Here is an 18797-nt window from a genome sequence, read left to right on the forward strand (position 1 = left end):
ATATTTGGTATTTCCTTGTTGATGTAAAATAGCAACACTTTTTTATTTTCAATATTCCATTAATATTTTTTCATTTGCTGAGCTTATCAAATTACAAACTAATAATACTACAAGCGAAAATGAATATACTCTTCAATATCTATGCATACAAACGTATGTTGTAATAAGTGCCTTAGTTATTGATGTTGTTGTAGTCGCTTTATAAAACGTCTTGTGTGTGTTTGTACTCGAAACTACGAATAAAATGTCAAAACAGGCGTTTGATTGCCACGAGCCAGAACTACAGGACATTTAATATCGGTGGTAAGCATCTCCAGCCATGACATGTATAACGCAGCTGATATTGCTTCCTGTGAATAAATATCAAAAATTAAGATGTTTTTTGGATTTCTGCAAATACGCACCCTACGCGGCATAGGCAGAGACATAACGACGAGTGTCGCCTTTGACGAGTGCTCCACAACTAATTCATGTATGCGTAGCTGACGTTGAGTCTTCTCTTCCAACGAGTGCAGCTCTTCTTCAAGATGACGCATTTCATTGACGGAGTTGTGACAATAACTCTGTATGAGCTGTCTGTGCTTTACTAGCGTGTCCATGCGTGGTTTTGTTGACAGGCCCTTAAGCATTATTAGTTCGGAAAATTTGATGCGGAATTTCTTGAGTAGATTGGCCATGCTGTAGATGTACATGAAGATATTTAGAATAATAATAATACCAAGATGCTGGGTCTTGTGACTACACTTGTCGTTACTTACTTCTTTTCCTCCATTTCCTCGTCCTTGCCGTGACTCAATGCAAATACGCGTAATTTACAATTTTGGTAATTTGAACGTAGCGAGAGTATATATGGTAGCAACATAGTTAGACCTACAAACAATTGAAAAGATTATTGGGCATTAGCAAAGTAAATTTTTACAGAGAATCTATGTTTACCGCCATCATCGTAAAGCCAGAAAACGTCTATGGTACCCTTGGGCTGTTTGCGCAGGAATATCGTCACAGCATCGAGCACATCTTTTGGTACTTCGGAACCACCTTTCGTTAGGTACTTTATACCGTCACCCTGACTTACGGTATACTTACGAGAACTCGTCATATTGGGAATAGATGGCACATTTGACACTGTGAACGACGAATTGGTGCTGTCAATGCCAGCCAAATTCAAATTAGAGTCCACATGCAGCAATTCCGAAGCGACATTTGCGCTCGGCATTAACGCATTCGTATAGCCCAGTTCGTTAGCATTATGCATATGTCGGCCATTGATCGGTATTTCGGGATTCAGTTCGGAAAACTCCAAGCCATTCGGTAGACGCAGTATAACCACGCCCATGCGCTGCGAAAAGGTATTGCTGAAAGGGCAGTTATGATTTGAATCAATATGCTTAAATGAAGCATACACCACCTCACATACACTTCAAATTCAAAGATACTCACTATAAAATATTGAAGTAACTTTCCACGCACTGTCGACGACATTGCACCCAATCGGTTTTGTAGCCCATCAAGACGATGTTCGGTGTTAACTTGCCAAAGCCTGTGGCTTTAATTAGCGCATTAACGCCTTCTTCCATGGACAGACCATCGATGACATTATAGAAAGATTTAATTTTACGCGCATCTAAATACTTCTGACCATCCTTTATGACACTCAAACGGTTTTTGTAGCCCATATTCATCTATAAGAAAAGCTAAACGTTACAAGAGATTCTCGGCTGTCTTAGAAACGTCCCGCCAATAGACTTACCGGGACAACATTGCCGATAAACATCAGGGAATTGTGTCTGGTGAGCATGTTGCCGAAGTCAATTAGCGGTGGGCGACTGCTTGGATCGCCAGAGAGCACCAGTATTTGTGGATGGTAGTTTTTCACGTGATCGGAGACGTTTTGCAGACGATGAACGGCGGTTAGTGTGGCCTTATATTGTTGCTCCTGCGTTGAGGAGCCCCAGTTAGCTTCTGGCTTGCGATACATAACGATTAGGTAAAGCGCAAATATAATTACTAACGTGATGAGAGAAGATTTCCAATCGATTAGGAACATAATCGCAATGCAAAGTATAAAGCCAAATAAGCTTAGCCATGTATTGTAATACTGAAATATAGCAAAAAAAAAAAAAAAAAAAAATTATCGTTAAATCAATCTCCTCTATACATCGACACTCACCTTAAATGTTGGTCGCCAGCCGAGAGGTTTTACGAATGATGCATGGAATGTGCAGAAGTTAATTAAGGCGTAAGAAGCCAAATAAAAAGTTGAAATAAGTGGAGCTATTACGTTCAGCTGGCCGATAAGTAAGAATCCTGCCGATATGAAGAAGGTAAGCACGTAACCACGGTAGGGCTCGCCATGTTTGCCATAAGGCTTGGAAAAGAAAATCAAACCGGGGTATATGCGATCTATTCCCAAGGCTTGAACAAGGCGCGGCACTGAAAGTATGTTAGTTAGTGCTGTACTCAAAGTCGCAGCGAAGCAGCCGGCGTAGATAAGTGGACCCCAAATGGACATCAGTTGCATAACTGAGTATGAGTTGTGCAGGCCATATTGGCAAGTCTGTAAGCAAGCATGTAGTTATTATGTGTAAGAATGCTTTTGCAGGTAGTCCCGATTACCGAAGATGTCTCGGCAAACCGAAACGATTAGATTAGATCTTCGATAGTCCAAGATCGTGGAATTATACTGTTTTCTCTTATTACTATGCTGTTAAACTTCATATAAAATATTTTATTATCATATCGAGATCAACAGTGCAAACGGTTTAACTGATTTATTTTCAAAATTCTATAAATTGCCAAAAATTACTTTGCATACGCTTAGGCGCTTACCAAGTTCTCTTTGCACGCCAATTCTGAAGTGATTAATGTGCCATTGATCAAATCGGCTACATTACCGGAGGCATCTCGTGCCGCTGCACCGCCCGCGAAAAAAACGAAAAGCGCATACGAAGCCATTGAAATCATCAGGGCCCAAAATGTGCCCTTAGGTATAGCTGCACCTGGATCCTTTAAGTCGCCGCATATATTCGCACCCGCTTGTATGCCGGTCACACTGGGAAAGTAAATAGAAAATACACTGAAGAAGTCCTGATTAACGCCCTCTGAAAAGCGAAAGTCACCGCCAAAGTTTTCCTTAAAATTACTCCCTGAAAAGTAGTACATCAATTAAACACTCCTTGACTGACTCGACTTGAGCTTAATTAAAATAACTTACAAGAGAAGCCAACAAAGCCTTTTGCGATTGCTTCCTCATCGCCACGCGGCCCAATGGCAGCGCCAATAAGGAAATTGAAAATAGCCAAAACTATAGTTACGATCAAGAAATTTTGAGCCTTCGACTCCCACTCCATGCCCACGCAGCAAATGAGAATCAACACCACTATCGTACACACGCCAACGATGCGAACATCATTAATGCCTCCATCGATAATCTTCAAGCCATTACTTTCTGTTTAAATGGAATAGCAGTAATAATAATCATTATATAATAAAAAAAGCTCGCTACTTTTTAACACTTACTCAATAAATCGTTTAATGAATCACAGAAACCGATAGTGTTCATGGAAGCAGCGACGGCATTTGCGAATGCAAAGACAACACCAACCGATGCGCCAAACTCTGGGCCCAGTGAGCGTGAAATTATGAAATAGACACCGCCTCCCTTCACCTCACCATTGGTGCTGATTGCGGATAATGAAAGTGTGGTGATCACACAAACCACCGCCGAAATGGCGATAATTATTAGTGATTGCATTATACCGGACTCGGCGACTACCCAGCTGAGACGCAGGAACAACATGACACCCCAAATATTGAGTAAGCATGGTATGACGACGCCATTAATCCAGCCTAATTTGATCATATTGCTATTGCTTTCGGGTGGCGGATCAGGCATCTGGATGCTCTGTGAGAGAAAAAATAGTATTTATACAAGTATGCACATTTTTAGGTATATAGCTTTATAAAGAAGAAGAAGCACGATCCGCGGTTTGCTATCACCTGCCGAAGAACGAACGCAACTAACTGGGAAAAATCTTTATGATGTTAGTCAGAATGAGGAATCACTACATCTCGGTGTGGTTCTTATATAGACTAGCTATACGAGTATATGTAGAGATTACAGGACGTACAGGTTATGTAATTTCTAATCCTGTCTGTTCAACGAGAGAGACACGAAAAATACATTTTGTGATTGCGAACAATTAATTGTCTTTCATTGGTTGGGTAGTCGCAGTAAACTATGTTAAACAAGCACACGAATTTCGCTTTCGTATTATTATCCGCCTAAGGCGGACAGCCATTAGAACTTTGGCTGGACTTAACTTCTCGCAAAGAACTATCAATTTAGGAAAAGGCTACGTATTCTTCCATCATGAAGAACATAGTACATCATGAGGTAAGAGTTATATACTTAGATGTGAACTTTTAATATTTTTGGAGTCGTGTTATGGAACGAAAACTCATTCTGCATATTCAACAAGAGTTTCATTCTTGCGATTAGTTATTGTCTCCGAACCGCAGTGCTAGTCGTGTGTCGATGACTTAATTTTCAGATTATCTTTATAAGTACACTATTAAAATGCTGAGCCCTTCGTGCTAGTCAATTCCAATAACGAGCTTTCTAGTTCTACGGTTTGTCGACTGCTCTAATTCTATCAGCAAACGTTTCATTAGCAAGTGTTAAAGCAAAGTAGAACAGTAATTTAAATGGTATTGCTAATAGGTTCAATTGATAGTGATTACGCCAAATTGGGCTTTTGTGATCCTATAATATATATATATAAATGATCAACGTGATGAGCTGAGTCGTTTTGGTTATGTCTGTTTGCCTTGTAATCGCGAACTAGTCCCTCAGTTTTTTTGACATCGGTCCGAAATTTTGTACACGTTCTTTTCTCCCCAAGAAGCTGCTCATTTGTCGGAACCGCCGATATCGGACCACTATAGCATATAGCTGCCATACAAACATACCGTTGAAAATTAAGTAAAGTTTTTGTAGAAAACTTTTTTATTTATGAAGGGTATTATAGCTTTGGTGCAATCGAAGTTAACGTACTTTCTTGTTTTGTTACAATTTCACAAAATGTATTTTAAGCACATGTACATATATACATATATAATACCACATCATCATGATTGCCACGATATTTGAAATATCAACCGAAAAATCAATTTTTGGGTAAGATTTGCACATGAGAGGAGATTGATATTGCGTGCACCTCTATTTTTCTTATATTTTCTAAGCCTGGTTTAAAGGTTAATAAAAGTATTATATTTAGAGAAATTTGGAGAAAAAGAATAAAGGCCGCTTGTATAATGTTCTATGTAGTACAAGTACAAAGTAGCTACTTCAATTAAAGAATTCAGAAAATGCTATGCTTAAGTTTTTGTTTTATCAATTTCTACACTAAGAGAAGTCAGTGATGATTTATAGTGCACTGAAATCTCCGACAACAATTAAACAATTACAAATTTGATTTACAAACTAAATGTTGCTCATACGTCTTGTACACCACTGGAAAATACGTAAACATTAATGCTGATATGAATCGGACATATGTATGTACTTGTATGTTTATGAGTACCATAAAGCATTTAAATTTCAATAATAATAATTGCATAGCTTAATACATATGTATGTCCGAACATATATAAATACATAGGTAAGAATGCGTATGTACGTATGTATAAATAGTACATTTGTATAGATTTTTCCAACAAAAAAGTTATCAACTACTCGTTAGGATTATAAACAATTCGTCACCGCGGAATGGAAGCAAATTTAAATTAATTAACGCAAAGTTAATGAATTTTGATTAGCATCGTTAGATCATCTGGCGATAGACGCATACACACACACGCACATACACATACCCTTACTGGACGTAACAATTCGCATCATTTGGCTATTTTTTGTTGTACGCCTTGGTGATAATGATCATAACTACATATACTAATTTGCAACGTGGTGCTAATAGTCGCTCAGCTAAAGGAAATAAGTAGTCAGGCAATGAATTGCCAATTGTTGCGCATATTTTTGCACTTTTGTGTGTATGTGCTTTTGTTTATATTGCGTATGGATTTAAGTGGGTGTGCTTGTGTGTTGTGTTATTTTTTATTTTTGTGCACTAAATTGCTTCTGCGCTTAAAATGATCGCATCACTTATTAAAAAACTAATTGTGAGAGTTTAAAAGTCTTCTGCTATGTACGTACGTATGCATGTGTGTATGTGCGTGTGCTTGCATGTGTGAATTATAATTGTGATGTCAGCACTTATGCAAATATTTATTAACTACTACAATGTCAACGAAAAATCAATAAGAAGTTAAGTCGACTGTCTGTTTATACGCGAACCAGCTCCTCAGTTTTGGAGACATATGGTAGAATTGAACAATTGTACACGTCCTTTTTGTCGAGTTTTTGTAAGGAAATCATTTCTCTTTGACTTGACGAAATTTGGCCAATTCTATTCGGCATTTCGCCAGTACAACATTCAACTGGCTAGCTTTGGTCAATTACAACAAAACAAAGCACGGCAGATGCAGACGCATAAAATAATCAAATAACAAACACTTGAGTGCTTTTGGTCGTTGGCAGTTACGTGAATATCGAACATGCCATCAATATGTTAAATGACTGACAGAACCAGATATAACCAGAAAGATAGCAATATGCGGACGCATGTGGAGTGGACATAAATTAGAACGAAAACACACACTAAACCAAATAGGTTTGACAAAAAAAATATACATATGTATATAAAATGGAATAAACGACATTAAAGATATACTTCAATGTGACAATCAATTTTTCAACGGTAACAATTAGTCGTGATGCTAATACTGCCACTGATATTATCAAAAGTAATTTTATGAAACAAAATAAATAAGTAAAATCAAGTACTCGTACAACACGTTGTTTGTTAACAAATCATACATATATAATATATTTGTATAAAGGAAGTTGAGTAAATATCATGGAAGGATGATTCATCAAAACTTGTAAAGAATGGAGTAAAGAACTGACAGATAAAGATAGAATACACAATTTTCGTCTTGTAGGTAGGTATTTATTAATACTATAGTGACCACAGAAATATAATTTTTAAATCGACATATGTACATGCCCAGTATATGAGCGAATGGGTTCATTATTATTTAAACATACTTATCAAGCCGTCTTATATAATATCACTAACGCTTTCATTCCTTAACATTACTACTTTAACATCTCCTTATGTGTAGCTTTTTGAGGCTGATAAGAAATATAGGCGATTAGGCGAAAAGGAGTGACAAGTAAATTAGTCATAAAACACAAAAAACGCATGTAATTCTGCGCGTATTGATTGCTATTGAATAGCTAGTCATGAGTAAACTCTCTAATTAAGTTATCCTTCGATTAGAGAACAAGTTTTTTCTTTATTTCATTTATTAAAAAGTAAGCCAATGCCAAAATTCAATATCATTATTAATATAAAGTAAACAATAAGAAAAAAACGATAATTTTACATTTGAAAAATAAAACGACCAACTTCAAATGTCAATGCTTTTTGTTTAGTAAGTGAAGGAGATGTTGCTCATACGTCCAGCTCATCGGATTCATAATAAGGTGATTGCGATAATTTCGAATTAGACAATTATTATAGTAGTAAGCCATAAATTCTCAAAAGAAAAAATGGTATTGTTTTTTTATATACGAAGTCACAAGTAAATCAAGAATTTTTATTTATGGAAACTTAGTGATCCTACATCCGTTTATTTGAGATTATCGTATTCTTCTTTCCAATACTTCTAACAATACAAATGTTTGATTGTAATGAATAGATCGTTTTAATCGTTCAGTTTGTATGACAGCTATATCCTATAGTTTCTCGGGCAGAAAAGAACGCGTACTTAATTTCAAATCACTATCTCAAAAACTTAGGGACCAGTACGAGTGTGTACAGACGGACAGACAAACGTACACTGCAGCATCAACTCAGTTCGTCACGCTGATCATTTATATATGTATGGGGCTCTTTATAGGGTCTGCGATATTTCTGGTGGTTTTTTGATTAAACTTAATTTTTACTTAATTCAAAAACTTTTGTAACGTATAATAGGTCGTAGATTCATTGGTATATCTTCTATCAATTTCTGTGCAATTTTGTTTGAAAACTCATGACACTTCCCGCCCGCTCTTTTCATCGCTCTACCAAGTAAACTTGAATTATTCGGTATTTTAGCAGCCCTCTATATCACACTTTCGCATTTATATATTGTATTATCCCTTTAAAATCCCGGTCGAATTTCCTTAACATGGGTAGTTGCCGTTGGCGATTGTAATATTTTTAAATATGTTTGCTGGTGACGTTTGTTTATTATTGACTTACCTGCTCTTGCAGCTCCCCATGCAGTTCTCCAATCGATGGTCGCTTCATATTACGTTTTGATATTCTGTAATTATCTAATCTGGGCAATGCTTCCCTGTAAAATGAGATTAGTGTGAATTTATTAGTATTGACAAACCAGCGGCAATATAAAATTAGTTTTTATTCAGTTCACAGTTTTAAAAAGATATTATGGAAACAAAGTGATTTATTAGTGTGAAAATAAAATACAAGTATATTATTAATAGAACACTCTTACAAAAGCGAATGAGAGCCTCCAAAACAGTGTTCGCTACAATGTTCTTACTGAGATTGCCTTCTGGTGAATTGCTTAGTATTGCATACAACACTTTATCTGCACAATGATACAATTATTATGGAAAGAATTTTTAAGATACGTAAGGAATCAACTCCTCTTTAACGGTCTTTATGTTTTGGACGACGTGGTGCATTTGGGTCCATTTATGACTTTTAAGAGAGCTTAAGGTACTCGTCTGTGTGCTCGTATTTAGTAGCCAATAAGCATCTAATGCCTAACTACCACAATAACACCCACATTTATGTTCATTGGCAGGTGGGAATTGCAAAGTAACTGTGTCCGCGCCTGCTATTAAATTATTGTACATCATAATAAAATGTGTAACAAAGTTAGGTGCTATATGCTCAAAACTTGTTTTTAACTCAAATCATTCATATAGTGATCCTTTAATTGTAGCCGCAGACTACATTATTTTGAAAGTCCAGTACAATAGGGCTTTAAAATTATCTGCAATTTTATACTTGATAATTTTCAAAATCTTTTTAGAAACTCTCTCAAAGAAATGCAATTTAACTTCTAATACGAGCATTCTTAGTAGGAGTGAATCGAAGAAATAAAAGTATAAGTGTACATTTTTTTACGAAAAACTACTTAGCAGAAAAATCTACCTCACAGCCAGATACGCTTTTTCGGAGTCCTTCTGGAGATCGGTGACGGGATGAGGGAATCCTTACTAATAAATTATGAAGTTGAAATCAATGACGTTCACCAGATACTACAAATCAAATGATTTATGTCGACATACAGTTCCTCAGTACCGCAGAAGTTGAGTCAATACGAAAGTCTGCGTGTGTGGTATATTTTGATAGTATACGTCTTAAATTTGATCGATTATTTAAAGCAAAAACCTTTATTTTAAACAAGTTTAAAATATTCGTTATAAATCGGTAAATAATCAAAATCGAGACAACCCAAACGCTAACTGTCTTCGATATATACGCACAAAAGTATGTATTTTGACAGATTGAAATTAATTAAAAAATGTAGGCTAGTTGTAAAAAGAGGGAAAAGAATCTTTTTTGCTGCTTTATTGAATTTTATTACTCTTTGAAGTTGTAGGGCAACGAACTTGCCCTCTTCTGGTTTGTTTACACACATAAGTACATATGTAAGTGTGTATGTAGGGATGTAAGTATACAAGAATAAACTTTTTATTATTTATATAACAAGAAAACTAGGCTTCAAAAAAGTTTCGTTTCGAAAAACAAGAAATGTGGTATATTTGTAGCGGCCTAAAATCCCCGACTGGTAACGGATGTCATTAATTTTCCTCTTTTTTATAGTATTCCCTAACCAAAGCGAGTATGGGTGAGTGTAGTGCGCCCAAAGACAACTTATTTCCATAATTTTTTATTTTATCAATTATTAAAGAAGCTGTGTAACTATTGTAATATATGCATGATTGGAGTGTTGGCAATGAGAGAAAAATTCTTTCTTTCAAATTACAAAGGCAATGAAAGTAAAATAATCACTTCCCATAACCAAAGGCTGTCAGCATTCAGCACTCTAAATTTAATAATAAGTACATACACTTGTAAGATGTTTGCCAAACAATTTTGCTCAAAAAAGCAGTGGATAATATCTGGTTGGCCGTCTTTAAGCAGCAACATTTTTTTGTTCTTTTCACTTCAAGGATATAATCACCGATTTTTTTTTTGTGAAACACGCGTGACTTTAAAATAATGTGGCTTATACCAGTGTTGTGTATACTAAATTATACTCGTGTGACTTAAATATGGAATTCCAAATGTTGCCTAAAATGTGGCTGATCACCCTCATTATTATAAATGATATTCATCGTGCTTACATACAAACATACATATGTATGTACATATATAATATAGATTGTTGAAAAATAATTTGTGTGGCATTAAAGAGTACAAATGTACTGTATACATATGTAATGATATTTTGCCAATTTTATTTCATTTCTCCGCAATGTGTTTGAAATAAGCTCGCCGACCTAAATGGAAAAAATTTTGAAAAATCAATTAAACGAGCTGATCGCCATCATTAAAGATTTTTTCATTTGGAATTGGGTTGAAAGTAAACATACAAATATACACACCGACACAGCAACACACAGCACATAACAAATTTGTACAGTAAAATATTTCCCTGAAAGGAAAAATATACAATAATTATAATTAATAATAATAATTTCTTAAATTTGTATTATTGACAAACACTGTGATTATTTAAATCGTTGTTTAAAATAAGTACATACATAAAACGCACTCGCATTATAAAGCTTCAAATACCTTCCACTTAGAGATAAATATGATATGTTGACAAATCTCTGTGAAAAGTAGCAAATACCTATACTATATATGTAATCTATGTGTTTATATTATAAATAGTTTTCGTAAGTCTGCCAGTGACTAAACTCAGAAAAAATTTTCTTTAAACTTTTTAACAAAGCTGATAGCAGACATGTTTTTAGTTTTGCATATAGGTATGTATGTCGAATGTACATATTATATTAGAGACTTTTCCGAAAATTTGAAGTTCATTCGGCAAATAGTTTCGGAGAAATAAGAGTATTTGTAAGAATTTTATTTAATTTAGTGTAGGTTTCCAAATCTTTAAAAATCTTTTTTCTAGAAATGATTTTTTCAGAGTCATTGAGGAAAATTCCAAAACGGTTGGACCCATCGATTTGAAATTTTCAGACGACCTTTTTAAATACACATATTTGTCAGGTAATGCAGGTAATGATCAAAGCAATAATAATTTCAACTTTTTAAGCCACTCTGAAGGGTAAATTTTTTCACAGAGAACGCTTTTTTTGTGAAGGCGGCATTTTGTCTACAATCAAAATTTAGGCTCCTCCTTCAATCATTGTCAGTATACATCTTTAGTAATAATACATTTTATTGGTCTTTGGATTATAGACAAATTTAAGCAGAGAAATATTCCTGATCGTCAAATACTGTTTTTGGCAGGTCCTCATGGAGTTCGGCTGCGGGACCAAGGGAATCCAAATGGTTTCCAAACGAATCTCCTATTATTAAAGTACATTAATAAATGTTCTTGTCCATTGAATATAAATTAGAGAAAACTTTGATTAAGTTTTTAATTTCTTTTACTTAATTATCAATTGCTATATTTTTAAAAACCCTCTTCTTCACATTTTCTATTTGTGATTCAATTGTTGTAACTTTGCATTGAGTGTTTTGGCCGATTTCATTTCAAATGCTGGAAAATGCCAAACATTCTTCATCGGCTTGCAGACAAATGTATTTACATGCATGAGTAGTTACGTGTGTGCATATGTATGCACAATATGTGGATCATTTTCGATTATTACAAAAGTGCGATGAAAAGGAAATCTTAAATACTAGCATTTCATTTCGCAAGCTCTTTCCGCTTTGATGAGTGAAAATAAATATTTAATGAACGAAATTTAGCGATTTATTTGGCGAATCTCAAAATAATATTTTTTTGGTGAATTACATTTCTGAATGCAAATTTTGTTTATGTGCAACGAATGAACGAGTACCAAAGCACCTTTGTATATACACACATGTACATATATAATAATCTACAAAACCATAGCATATTTGAACTGTATTTTTTTTGTAAACTTTTGTTTATGAAGACTTATTTCGGGAAATCATGTCGTGGGATATCTCTGTTCGAAATTAAATTGCAATATTATGGTCGAGTGCTGCTTTGACACACCTCAGCATTTAGAAGGTGTAATTCATCACTGCCCACTGCCTGAGATGGAAAAATGATTAGACTAGTTTGCTTATTGAATCGAATGCTTAAATAAGCGAATATCGAATCGACTCGAGGCAGCAGTGACAATTGGGTTTGTAAACAATCTAGCGAATGGCGCTCCAAAAATTAGTCAAAACCGTAAAAAACCAAAATTCGCTGAAGACCAACCCAGCCGAGGCTTATAACTATTGTAAGGAAAATTGTATTAAACATTCGCATGCCTGTATTGGCTAAAATAGAGCCTATTAAGAACTCTCTGATCTATTTACTTTTAGAATCTAATATAAGATGGGCACTGGTGTTCACAAAGTTTCGCAAATGTACATTAATAAACTGGAATATTTGTCGCGTTTGAATCAAAATAGTTAGGTCTTTGCATACTGAAATCTCGAAAAATTCATTAAAAAATTGTTACACAAGTTGGTATTTCGCTTAGAGCTTCTAATTCTAATTAATTCATATGTATATTTAAATCAATTCTAACATTTAATTATATTAACAATAGACAATGTTACAGTGAAATGTATTTAAATTTCTCATATTTTTAACTAATCCGCTTGATTTCAAAAACATGCAGTGGGAAATTTAAATTAGCTTATGCGTAGCGGGTAAGGTAAATTTGTGTTGAGAGAACTTAAGTTGTAATAAAATATATATAAATAAATTGTAACCCATTGTATGAAGCTCAGTCTCAGTCTCTTTTCATTGTCCTTTTACTTTTTCTCATTAACATTTGGAATTCATATTTGTGTTACATTTAACATACACATTATAGTCACGCTTTCTCAATAATAGTCATGTTTTTCTTTGGGGTAAAGCAATTAACGGTTTCTTGTAATTGGGCTGATAAATTGTAGTAATTGTTTCGAGTTAAACAAAAAGCATGAATAGGAAATAATTGTATACTTTTAGTGTTCTACTTCAGCACAAAAAATAGTTCGTGAATGAAAACTTAAAAAAGTACGTTCCCTCAAAAAAAAAGTCTACATATTTATTTACTTACGTTGTTAGCTGCGCCAAACTGAATTTCCGTTCATCCTCCTGCCTCGAATTCTTGCGTAGAAAGTGTCCGAAACCGCGTAGCGAGAGGCGGGAGTTTTTACGGCACGCAGGGTTGCCACCTTCGCTGCTCAGGTGATTGGGATCGGCCGGCGCATTGGAGGTGCTGTTGTTGGTATTTGGCGGATATCCGTTATACTGTTGGGTTGTAGTTGTGTTAGATAAACTCTCCGAGATGGTGGGTATAGTGAGGCCAACCTGACCTTCGGCATTGCCGTTTGGTGTGTGATCAGCCATTTTTCTTGTATTATTTTAAATATTTAAAACCAATAATATTTTTTTAGCAACACTCGTCGAACATTTATGTACGTAAAAGATATTTTAATAGTAATTTTAAGTTTCTATTTTTCAATTTAAACGGCGTTTTCCATTACTAATATACTTTCAATATAATTTCTCAGCACGAAGGTCTTGCTCACTTATTATTTATTTCTCACTTATTTTCGCGTGTGGTTTTCAAATATTGCGGTTAACCTTCCGTTTCCGGCTTTACGCTTTCTTTACACTTTCCCTCGCCTGTGAGTACGTATTGCGGCGTTTAGAACTGGTTACCGATGACTGCACGATTTTGTTGCGAACTTTTCGGAATATCAGCGGCAAATAACTGAAAATTATTAATTACAGTTTCTTTTATCTCAATCGATGTGAATCGAAGTGTAATAACAGAGAACAACGAATGAGTTGAATAACACGACGAGCAACAGCAAGCGCCATCGTACACAGGCTGCAACAACAATGACAACGATAGCAGAATGTGAGCGAGCAAAAAACAATAAAAGTTGAATTTAAAAAAAATTAAACGAAGAGTCAAGCGTTATTGCTTTGGCGAGGGCAGATACTTCGCGAGAGGCACCCAATGCACACATACAATCGAACGTTTAGGTACATGCGAGTGTAGTGGTATTCAGCTGACAGCCAGCTGGTGGTGTGCGATCACTCAGGGATATTAGCTTGCATGCGCTTCGGTTTGTATGTGTGTGTGTGCATAATATTGTTCAAATTTACTTTCTACTTGTACTGCGCGCAGGCGCTAATTTAAATTAGACCAAGCATTGAGATTCAAATCAAATCTCAAACAAATGTTAATAGCCAATCACTGTATAAACATGTGTATGTACATATGTGTTGGCGATATTTATAAGTATTAGTATATCATCGTACTAGCGGTTTTTAAGCCATGTTTTCCGAAAAGTCTTTTTTAGTGAAGCTCATATGGCATGAAGGCATATGCAGATAATATAGAAAAAAAATAAAAAAAACCTTTTTTATGCGCCAAAGACAACACTACAATCACTAATCGGACAAGTATAGCATATATCTGTCATACTGACCGATGCAAATCAAGATAATAATACCCTTTTATGTATAACAAATGCACCTGTGAAGGGTATTATAGGTTCGGTGTAGCCGATTTTCATCTCACAACTCTAAAATTGTATTACGGCAGAGAATGTAACACCTTTAGACTAAAATTTATGCGAACAAACATAGTTTACTCCGTGCGCCAACTTTTAGTTCTCAGGCCAAAATTTTTGTCAAATAAAAACCGCTCACTTAAACGCATATATATGTATTCACTTATTTGCCACATTATTATTTAGATGCAATATTATATTTGCTTGTTGATCATAAATTATTAAAATTAGTGTGTTATACTTATAGTTTTTAAGTCATGAGTTTAGATAAAATTTATTACAGTGTAATATGGATCGATAATTTGGTAAATATACATATGTATATGTTTATATGTGTTTAAATGGGTGTCAAACGTAATTTACTGCTACTATGTAATAGTCATAATAACTACTTATTTATAATTTTTTGTAACATATCTAATGATGTAAGAACAAAAGTGATCTAACCATTTTTGAAATTGGCAATAGCTGTTTTCGAGTAATACAGATCGGTTTATATCTATTTATAAACAGTTGGCTATTATTTTTAAAGCTCTGCATTTGTACTTAGGATAGGGAAGACGAAATAAACAAATTTAGCAGTCTTTCACAGTATGGAATCACGACTATGGAAACGTTGAAAATCTTGCAGAAGCATTTTGGGGAGTCTACTTTATCAGGAACACAAGTATTTGAGCGGCACAAAGCATTCAGTGAAGGTTGTGAATGTAAAAAAAAAACAGTGCTTGAAAATTGTCGTGTTGGCAGCAGAGAGATAGCATAAGATCTCAACATTTCTTATGGATCAACTCAACACATTTTGGTTGATGTCTCGGCTATGAAGCGTGTCAATGCTAGACTCGTATCAATCGTTTGCAAAAAGATGCTTTATGACGAGACGTGGGTTTATGAATACGAAGTCGAAACAATCGAAAAATTAGCAGAAACCGAAAGAAGGTAAACTTGCTGAAGCCAATGAAGGCCATTCCAGAAAGGCTTATAACAAGTTTATGGCAAATTGGATTATGCGTTGGTATGCTTGGAGCTCAGAAACCTATTTTGGAGGCGATAATAAAGATTTGTTTTAAAATACGTAAAGATTTTTATATTGTTAGTCCGGGTCAAATTTGATAATTATGAAAATATAAATCAATCGTCTAATTCCGCCTGTAGTCAGCAGTGTAAGAGCCTGCATAGCTACATAGATACATATATACGCTGTTGTTTTTCTCGCATAATTTTTCAACTCTTCTATCAACGCACTTAATTAACACACTCATAAATAATAACAAAAACTTTTAAATAAACAAAACGTATAGATATGAATTGCAAAACAAAACGAAATCATATCATTTAGTATATGTTTATCTGTATACATATGTACAACTTGTTAAATTGAAGAGAAAAAATAAAATCAACAAATGATTGGGCGCCGATCGTTGCTTGTACACACACTTACGCACACAGACCAAATTGGCGCTAATGAATTAAGCGTACAATTGTTTAGAATAGCGACAAGTAATCAAATCAAGGGATCATAAGGCTTTAAACACTAACAATGGCTGATCTATTCTTTGCTTGTTTGTTTCGCTAGTTCGGTTGAATGAAGGTGTTGTATGATTGTTCGCTTACGGGCAGCTAACACCTCGCTTGGTTGCGCGTACCAAGTGTCATTGTATAAAATTTAACAAATTTATACTTTTTATGTTGTTGTTTGTTCAATATTTGGTTTTGTTTTGTTATTCCTTGTTTACTTTCACTCACACAATGAACGCACTAGTACTTGTGAATACGAGTAAGCGCGTTACGAGGCGCTTTTAAGTAATACACACGACCCAATTATATCATACTCCTCGTTTTGCAAGTCCCTGCACTACGCGCTTGATCGAAGGATTTTTTATAATTACTACTATTATTTCGAATACTATCACGTCTGGAACTACACTTTCACATGCTTTTGTAAAGCGTTTACTGTTTTTTACGCCCCGCGATTGCTGGTATGCCATTGAACTTTAGCTCCGCGTCGGTTTTTGTTTTAACTCCGTGACGCTACTACCTTATTTATCTCATTTTTATACGCTAAACAGTGTGTATTTCCACGAAGTTTGTAATATCCAGAAGGAAACGTCGGATATTCCATATATTATGTATAAATATAATTGATAAGCGGGCCTACCAAAATCAAGTTAAAGATCCTTTTATACCCTTTTCATTGCATAAAAGAAATGCACCTGTGAAGGATATTATAAGTAGCTGCGGTGCTGCCGAAGCTAGGGTTTTTCTTGGTTTATAATAAATTATTATTGTTTGGAGTATTGTATTTGTATATACGTACATATATTATTTGCACGAGTATGCGCATGTGTATGTGGATTTTGTGCTGTTATTGACAACAATTATGAATTATAACATTAGGCTTATTGCTGGGTATACTTTCGTAAATAAATTTGAAAAGCACCTATAATAATTGTTCCAAAAAATGTGCTGGGTTTGCTAAATTCGGTTGCGCGCGCACTTTGCTGCTCTTTACACGTTTTTGAATCGTTTTTTCACTTTGCTAATTTCTAAAGACGCTGCTGCTTCGAGCTTATCGCATTTTAATTTATTCCGAAATGCACGCGAGCGATATCGAGGTAAATATTATTTTAGTGCAAATACATTTACATGCACATATACATACATATGTATATGAAAATATTTTTACTTTTACACACATGTTTTAATATTTTAAACACATTTTTTTACAGAGTGTTTGCGAGAGACGTGTTGTTTTAATTCGCTCACCTGAACAAATCGCGAATTTCTCACTTCAATCGGCGTGCTTCAAGAATTATCTTTTCACAATCTTACCGGCAAAAAGAAACAAAAATCGTGATAATTATTATAAACACTAAAATTAAAATTGCGCTTAAATAAATTGTTACTAACACACAACAACTCCCTTCCGGCCTTAACTCTTCCCGCTCGCCATGAATTTCCTTTATTAGTTCAAATTTCGCACGAGTTTACGCGATTATTTGTTTGTATTTGGGTTTTGTTGTTTTCGTTTTTTTTTGTTCTAGTGTTGGCATACATTTCTTGTTATTACTTTTGCTGGTGTTTGCCCCGTGGTCCACAGCTTTTTTTCGCACACAAACACATTGTCATTCATTAAGTTGTTGTTGTTGTTGTTTTTGTCATTTTTATTTAGCCTGTATATCCATCACCAAGTGAATCGCATCAAACGAATTTAATTCGGTTTTATCTGGTTTGACCTGCGTCAATTTGCACGTCACCGTCGTGTTATTGCCACAGAGAGTGGTTGTTGTTGCTATTGTTGTTAAGAGGTTGGCTTACTGGTTCGCCTCAGTGCTGGGTCGCTTTGGCTCATTGCCGTTGTTGAAGCAGCTGCTGCTTTCGTCGATCGCCGCTCGTCTGGTTGGTTGGCCACGATCAGCGCGTGCCGCCATAAAGCGCTCTGCCACAACACCTCAAGAGATTACTTTCAGACGCTGGTTGTTGTTAGAATAACATTCTCCTCGTTGATGTTCTGAATTAAGTATATACATTCTCAAATTTAGTGCGGCTGCTTACTCTTTCGTCGCTTTGGTAGTTCTTTGTCGTTCTGCGAGTGGTTAAACATTGGTGAATCGGCCTTAAGAGCAAGTAATGTGATTTACAGACAAAGATTTGCACTCAATTGTGTTGGCCGCTTTTAACTGGTTTAAGTTGGTTTGGGCTGAGATCGGTGCGGTTATCCAATCCGATCGCATTGCGCCAACTCGAGTAGGGTGTAATGTAATCACTCCTGAGATGGTATGTGCACGAAGCTCGTATAAAAAAAAAGGGGAACTACCTAATGTAAAGCTTAGAATGATTTGGTTTCACACATTGTTTGTAAACGTTCATTAACATTTATATCAATATAGCCAAAATTTCAAAAAGCCGGGT

General features: G+C 35.2%; 1 protein-coding gene across 2 annotated transcripts; it reads right to left on the reverse strand.

Annotated features, from left to right (window-relative positions):
- Positions 1–3: 3 nt before the first annotated feature.
- Positions 4–18333, reverse strand: NKCC (sodium potassium chloride cotransporter). Of its 2 annotated transcripts, none has more exons than XM_070112821.1 (13): positions 18204–18333; positions 13418–14077; positions 8373–8466; positions 3520–3904; positions 3215–3448; positions 2830–3146; positions 2171–2557; positions 1751–2098; positions 1441–1682; positions 937–1355; positions 759–870; positions 405–678; positions 4–350 (listed from the first exon to the last, which is right to left on the reverse strand). In XM_070112821.1, the coding sequence occupies exons 2-13, from the start codon at positions 13708–13710 to the stop codon at positions 234–236; spliced, it is 3222 nt and encodes a 1073-aa protein (XP_069968922.1). In that variant the 5' UTR covers positions 13711–14077; positions 18204–18333; the 3' UTR covers positions 4–233. The 2 variants fall into 2 exon arrangements, with proteins under 2 accessions (XP_069968922.1, XP_069968921.1); XM_070112820.1 differs by lacking the exon at positions 18204–18333 and adding an exon at positions 17652–17667.
- Positions 18334–18797: the final 464 nt, after the last annotated feature.

The sequence above is a fragment of the Bactrocera oleae genome, chromosome 2 (genome assembly GCF_042242935.1).
Source record: "Bactrocera oleae isolate idBacOlea1 chromosome 2, idBacOlea1, whole genome shotgun sequence".
Lineage (NCBI taxonomy): Eukaryota > Metazoa > Arthropoda > Insecta > Diptera > Tephritidae > Bactrocera > Bactrocera oleae.

Coding starts and splice junctions, on each gene's coding strand:
- NKCC (XM_070112821.1), bottom strand. CDS start 13,710: ATGGCTGATCACACACCAAACGGCAATGCCGAAGGTCAGGTTGGCCTC. Junction 3,449..3,519: donor TTCATTAAACGATTTATTGA/GTAAGTGTTAAA, acceptor CCATTTAAACAG/AAAGTAATGGCTTGAAGATT. Junction 679..758: donor GAGGAAATGGAGGAAAAGAA/GTAAGTAACGAC, acceptor GTACATCTACAG/CATGGCCAATCTACTCAAGA.